This window comes from Anarhichas minor, unplaced genomic scaffold (assembly GCF_050575085.1).
Source record: "Anarhichas minor isolate MPS153535 unplaced genomic scaffold, ASM5057508v1 ptg000059l, whole genome shotgun sequence".
NCBI lineage: Eukaryota > Metazoa > Chordata > Actinopteri > Perciformes > Anarhichadidae > Anarhichas > Anarhichas minor.
The window spans coordinates 444,401-451,557 of NW_027466505.1; the positions used below are offsets into that span (position 1 = coordinate 444,401).

General features: G+C 44.7%; 2 protein-coding genes across 5 annotated transcripts; both read left to right on the forward strand.

Annotated features, from left to right (window-relative positions):
- Window positions 1-610: 610 nt before the first annotated feature.
- On the forward strand, window positions 611-7,119 carry LOC142933356 (uncharacterized). Of its 4 annotated transcripts, none has more exons than XM_076077437.1 (8): window positions 611-727; window positions 3,191-3,650; window positions 4,385-4,778; window positions 4,881-4,941; window positions 5,034-5,165; window positions 5,320-5,453; window positions 6,589-6,712; window positions 6,856-7,119. In XM_076077437.1, exons 2-8 carry the CDS (start codon window positions 3,204-3,206, stop codon window positions 7,013-7,015), a joined length of 1,452 nt encoding a protein of 483 aa, XP_075933552.1. In that variant the 5' UTR covers window positions 611-727; window positions 3,191-3,203; the 3' UTR covers window positions 7,016-7,119. The 4 variants fall into 4 exon arrangements, with proteins under 4 accessions (XP_075933552.1, XP_075933551.1, XP_075933550.1 ...); XM_076077436.1 differs by having other exon boundaries at window positions 662-862; XM_076077435.1 differs by lacking the exon at window positions 611-727 and having other exon boundaries at window positions 2,955-3,632.
- LOC142933376 (uncharacterized) lies at window positions 799-2,770 on the forward strand. The gene is made up of 3 exons (XM_076077467.1): window positions 799-819; window positions 1,754-2,171; window positions 2,205-2,770. Exons 1-3 carry the CDS (start codon window positions 799-801, stop codon window positions 2,768-2,770), a joined length of 1,005 nt encoding a protein of 334 aa, XP_075933582.1.
- Window positions 7,120-7,157: the final 38 nt, after the last annotated feature.

Consider the following 7,157-nt stretch of genomic DNA (forward strand, 5'->3'; position numbering starts at 1 on the left):
GGACCCGGTCGAAAGCCTTCTCCAAGTCCACTAAGCACATGTAGACTGGTTGGGCAAACTCCCAGAACCCCTCCAGTAGTTTTGCGAGGGTAAAGAGCTGGTCCACTGTTCCACGGTCGGGACGGAATCCGCACTGCTCCTCTTGAATCCGAGGTTCGATAAACGGTCGGAGCCTCCTTTCCAGCACCCAGGCATAAGCCTTCCCCGGGAGGCTGAGTAGTGTGGTACCCCGGTAATTGGTAATTATTGTTATATTATTATTATTTTTAGGATTATTGTGATTATTAAACTCAAGAGTTCTGGGAAATGTTTCAAAATGTGTTTTCAAAGATTTATTATTATTTTATGAACATGTTATATTTGGATTCTTTACCAAAAGGACGTATTTCATAAATCTATTGAAATATAAATCTATCAATAAAGTTTACAAACCAAAGATCTATTTTAGAGTTTAAACAGTTTAAAGTCTGTGATACATGTTCGTATTTAGATATTCTCTTTTTATTCATATTATTTATTTACGTTTCTCTATTTTTATTCATATTTGTTTATATTTCCCTGTTTTGTTAGTTTGAATGTATTTCTGTTGTTTCTTATTGACTGGACTTGGGAAGTACCCGGATACCCGGTTTCCAGAGACTGAAGTGACCGGATGTGACGTTGAGTCCGGCTCGGAGGAAAAGCGGAAGTAAACATCACGGTGTGTTTAAAGCAGCACGAGCAGCAGGTGAGAGTTACAGTTCACCTGTAATCACCTGAACCTTACGCGGCCTCGCGCGGTGACAACATGACGCAGAGATGAAGCTGAAGACCCGGATGGTTAGCTTCTGCTAACACTGTTAGCTTCGGGTGAAAAGCTCCGGTTAGTTCGCTGCTAGCACCGTGTTAGCATTGAATTAGCATAATGTTAGCATTGAATTAGCATCATCTCAGCATCATCTTAGCCTCGTTAGCTTTCTGTGATGCTACCTTCATGACGTGTTGTTGTTTTTCTGGGTTTATTGGGTTTGTTTTGTTTATTTGTTTTTGAGTTTGCACATTGATTAAATCAATTTAAAGAAAGGAAATATTGTTCTATAAGATTCAATTAATAAACCATCTATCTATCTAACACTTTAAAATCTTTAAAATCTAATTTAAATTTTAATTTGGTACTCAGTTACTCTGTTACTCAGCTACTCAGGTACTTTGGTACTCAGTTACTCTGTTACTCAGCTACTCAGGTACTTTGGTACTCAGTTACTCTGTTACTCAGTTAATCAGCTACTTTGGTACTCAGTTACTCTGTTACTCAGCTACTTTGGTACTCTGTTACTTAGTTAATCAGCTACTTTGGTTCTCAGTTACTCTGTTACTCAGGTACTTTGGTACTCTGTTACTCAATTACTCTGTTACTCAGATACTCAGTTACTCAGCTACTCAGTTACTCAGTTACTTTGGTACTCAGTTACTGTTACTCAGCCACTCAGCTACTTTGGTACTCAGCTACTCTGTTACTCAGTTACTCAGCTACTCAGTTACTTTGGTACTCAGTTACTGTTACTCAGCCACTCAGCTACTTTGGTACTCAGCTACTCAGTTACTCAGCTACTCAGTTACTCAGCTACTTTGGTACTCTGTTACTCGGGTACTCAGGTACTCAGGTTACTCAGGTACTCGGGTTACTCAGTTACTCAGGTATTCAGGGTACTCAGGTTACTCAGGTACTCGGGTTACTCAGGTACTCGGGTTACTCAGGTACTAAGTTACTCAGGTACTCGGGTTACTCAGGTACTCAGGTTACTCAGCTACTCAGTTACTCAAGTTACTCAAGTTACTCAGCTACTTTGGTACTCAGGTTACTCAGGTACTCAGGTTACTCAGCTACTTTGGTACTCAGTTACTCAGCTACTTTGGTACTCAGCTACTCAGTTACTCAGCTACTTTGGTACTCAGTTACTCAGTTACTCAGCTACTCAGTTACTCAGTTACTTTGGTACTCAGTTACTGTTACTCAGCCACTCAGCTACTTTGGTACTCAGCTACTCAGCTACTCAGTTACTCAGCTACTTTGGTACTCAGTTACTCTGTTACTCGGGTACTCAGGTACTCAGGTTACTCAGGTTACTCAGGTACTCAGGTTACTCAGTTACTCAGGGTACTCAGGTTACTCAGGTACTTGGGTTACTCAGGTACTCGGGTTACTCAGGTACTAAGTTACTCAGGTACTCGGGTTACTCAGGTACTCGGGTTACTCAGGTACTCGGGTTACTCAGGTACTCGGGTTACTCAGGTACTCAGGTTACTCAGCTACTCAGTTACTCAAGTTACTCAGCTTCTTTGGTACTCAGGTTACTCAGGTTACTCAGCTACTTTGGTACTCAGTTACTCAGCTACTTTGGTACTCAGTTACTCTGATACTCAGGTACTCAAGTTACTCAGTTACTCAGTTACTCAGGTACTCAGTTATTCAGGTACTCAAGTTACTCAGTTACTCAGCTACTTTGGTACTCTGTTACTCAGGTACTCAGGTACTCGAGTTACTCAGGTACTCTGTTACTCAGGTACTCTGTTACTCAGGTTACTCAGGTACTCAGTTACTCAGTTACTCAGTTACTCAGTTACTCAGCTACTCAGTTACTCAGCTACTCAGTTACTCTGTTACTCAGCTACTTTGGTACTCAGTTACTCTGTTACTCAGTTACTCAGGTACTCTGTTACTCAGGTTACTCAGGTACTCTGTTACTCAGGTTACTCAGGTACTCAGGTTACTCAGGTACTCAGGTACTGAGTATTGCAGTGAGGAAAAACAACAGGAAAGTGAGAGCTATGAAGAGACGAACACCACATTAAGTTGAGAAAGTATCAAAAAGAACAAAGATCAAAAAGAGTGTTTGCGTTAAACACGGTCCGTGTCTTATTAAAGCTGTGCCTCTAACGTTCTGTTTAAAGTGAGAGATTTGAAATGTTCATGTGTCAGATATAGAGCCACAGGTCGTTGTGAAAAGGGAGGTTGGATTTGGGTCGAGGGACTTAGAGGACTTCCAGAGAGTTCCGTGTCAATCAGGTCAAACATTCAAACTCGTTTACAAGGTGTGGTTAAAGTTCAAGTTTTTAAGTTTAAGGTTAAAAGTGCAGCTTATTCTGATCACACTGGTTACAATCAAACTTTATATAAACTGGTATCTGTCACGATGTCTTCTGCTTTCAGTGATGTCGTGGTGATGTCGTCTGTGAAGCAGCGGTACCGGGACATCAGTCCTGTGACTCTGCAACTGGCGGGCGGGGCTGTGTGCTCCAGTCTGTACTGTGGGGAGGTGGAGGGTCTGTCGGGGGGGCTGGTGGAGTCCTTTATGGTGGAGCTTTATCGCTGTAAACTCTGTCAGTTCACCTGCGGCCTGAAGGCCTCCATCGGCAGCCACCTGCAGGTCAGGCACCGTTCCCCCACGCTCACGTACCTGGGGGAGGGCAACGGAGGGGGCGGGGCTGTGGACAGAGAGGAGGCGGGGCTCCGGCAGGGGGCGTCGCCCTATCAGTTTGTTTTGAATGGAGAGTCGAAGCAGTGCGACGAGGACGAAGACTTCCTGCTCTACAACATGCTGGACAACATGAGCCCGCCCACCTGTGACATCAGCAGCGAGGGGGGGCTTCAGGTTGCACACACCTGTGAGGTGACACACCTGAAATGCACACACACGTGAACACAAGGACTTAGTACAGACTCATTTAGACAAGAGAACATGTTATATGTTAACATTTAGACATGAGAACGTGTTATATGTTAACATTTAGACATGAGAACATGTTATATGTTAACATTGAGACATGAGAACGTGTTAACATTTAGACATGAGAACGTGTTATATGTTAACATTTAGACAAGAGAACAAGTTATATGTTAACATTTAGACATGAGAACGTGTTATATGTTAACATTTAGACATGAGAACGTGTTATATGTTAACATTTAGACATGAGAACGTGTTATATGTTAACATTGAGACATGAGAACGTGTTAACATTTAGACATGAGAACGTGTTATATGTTAACATTTAGACATGAGAACAAGTTATATGTTAACATTTAGACATGAGAACGTGTTATATGTTAACATTTAGACATGAGCACGTGTTATATGTTAACATTTAGACATGATAACGTGTTATATGTTAACATTTAGACATGAGAACGTGTTATATGTTAACATTTAGACATGAGAACGTGTTATATGTTAACATTTAGACATGAGAACGTGTTATATGTTAACATTTAGACATGACAACGTGTTATATGTTAACAAGGCCGCCTAGCAGCCATCAAACCAAAGTGACGAGTTATATCCATTAATAATTAGCTAATTTACTCTGTATATATATATAAAGTTATACATCTTTCTGTCTGCAGGTCAGCACTCTTTTCGAGGAGTCCTCCATGTTCCCTCTAAAGGGGGCTTCAGTGGATCTGTCTCCTCCAGTCGACCCCCCCGCCACCCAGGAGGAGATGGCACAGTCCGCTCACCTCATGACTTTGGGGCTGTGTCGCATCTCAGCTGCCAAACCTCCTCCTCCTAATCTTCCTCCTCCTCCTCTTCCTCTTCCTCCTCCTCCTCCCACCTCCTCCAGACCCCCCCTGGAGCCTCACTGGAGGAGGAGGAGGAGGAGGAGGGAGGAACAGAAACAGGAGAAGAAGAAGAAGAAGGCATCAGCGTCTCTTCAGTTCATCTGTCCGGTCTGTCTGAGGAGGTTCAGGAGCTCAGCCTCACGAAGAGCTCACCAACAAACAGACGGAGGCCACTCAGGTCTGAATGCCTTCAACTTGACCGACTGGTTAATGACTGGTTACTGACTGGTTACTGATAATCAAAGCAGTGATCAATAACGATTGATTTGTTTTCCTCCAGACGGATGGAGGAGCCGCCTGATTGGACGAACAGGAGGGACGGAGGCAGATCGTCCAGACAGGTAGACGACTGAAACTATCTTCATCTGACAGTCAGAAGGTCACATGACCTCCAGCCAATGACAAACCAGTATGTGTGTGTGTTGGTTCCCAGTCAGACCAGCAGACACCTCACGGATTCACCGCTGAGTGTCACAGAGAAGAAGAAGAAGAAGAAAAGCAGAAGTAAGAAAGGAGAAGAGAAGCAGAGCAACCCGACGGGCTTCTGTTGCTCTCTGTGCCACAGGTAACTACATTACCCACAATCCACCACTCATAAACTGACCAATCATAGAAGAGGACTGGTAACCCACTGACACTTCAACATCAGTTGAACCAGGTGCATTACATGTTGCAGGGTGATGATTGGGTGCTTTAGCTGTGATGTTTTTTATCAACAGGAAGTTCTCCACCAAGTTGACTCTGAGGCGTCACCTGGGAACTCATGGAGACGACAAACCCTTCACCTGTCCTACCTGTTCCTACAGCAGCAGACTGAAGGCCTCACTGCTGCAACACCTGAGGACGCACACAGGTAACACACAAGCACACACACACACACAGGTAACACACACACCTGAGGACGCACACAGGTAACACACAAACACACACACAGGTAACACACACACCTGAGGACTCACACAGGTAACACACACACCTCAGGACACACACAGGTAACACACACACACACACCTGAGGACTCACACAGGTAACACACAAACACACACACACAGGTAGCACACACACCTGAGGACTCACACAGGTAACACACACACCTGAGGACTCACACAGGTAACACACACACCTGAGGACTCACACAGGTAACACACACCTCAGGACACACACAGGTAACACACACACACACACACCTGAGGACTCACACAGGTAACACACACACACACAGGTAGCACACACACCTGAGGACTCACACAGGTAACACACACACCTGAGGACACACACAGGTAACACACAAACACACACACCTGAGGACTCACACAGGTAACACACACACCTGAGGACTCACACAGGTAACACACACACCTGAGGACTCACACAGGTAACACACAAACACACACAACACACAAACACACACACACAGGTAGCACACACACCTGAGGACTCACACAGGTAACACACACACCTGAGGACTCACACAGGTAACACACACACCTGAGGACACACACAGGTAACACACAAACACACACACACACAAGTAACACACACACCTGAGGACACACACAGGTAACACACACACCTCAGGACACACACAGGTAACACACACACACACACCTGAGGACTCACACAGGTAACACACAAACACACACACACAGGTAGCACACACACCTGAGGACTCACACAGGTAACACACACACCTGAGGACACACACAGGTAACACACAAACACACACACACAAGTAACACACACACCTGAGGACTCACACAGGTAACACACACACCTGAGGACTCACACAGGTAACACACACACCTGAGGACTCACACAGGTAACACACACACCTGAGGACACACAGAGGTAACACACACACCTGACGACTCACACAGGTAACACACACACACACAAGTAACACACACACCTGAGGGGACACACAGGTAACACACACCTTTAGCGAGCTGTCAGCTGACTGTAGTGTGTGTGTTTCTTTCTTTCTCCAGGTGAGAAGCCGTACAGGTGTACAGAGTGTCCGTATGCTTCGATAGATCGCAGCTCTCTGCTCAGACACAGTAGAACTCACAGTCGGGAGAAACCGTACAGGTGTCAACACTGTGACTACAGCAGGTAACCCCACCTGTGATTGGTTCATCATGTGTCTCTGCTGTCATTGGTTCATAATATCCGTACTCTGCTGTGATTGGTTCACAATATCCGTACTCTGCTGTGATTGGTTCATAATATCCGTACTCTGCTCTGATTGGTCCCAGTATCCAGAAGAAGAGTTTGGATCTTCACGCTCGGCGTCATCACACCGGCGAGGCGTTTCCATGCCAACAGTGTGAATACTCGAGTCCGGACCGTCAGCTGCTGCTGAGACATGTCAGGAGACTCCACGCCTGTGACCTTACAGCTGATGGGACACTTTGATTTGATGTTTTTTATCTGCTGGATTTTTACATTAAAGTAAAACATCTAACGGAACATAAAAACTAAACTCTGTTGTTTATAAAATCAAAATGTTTCCACTCTGACACATCTGAACGTTAATTAACCCTTAATTAACCCATAA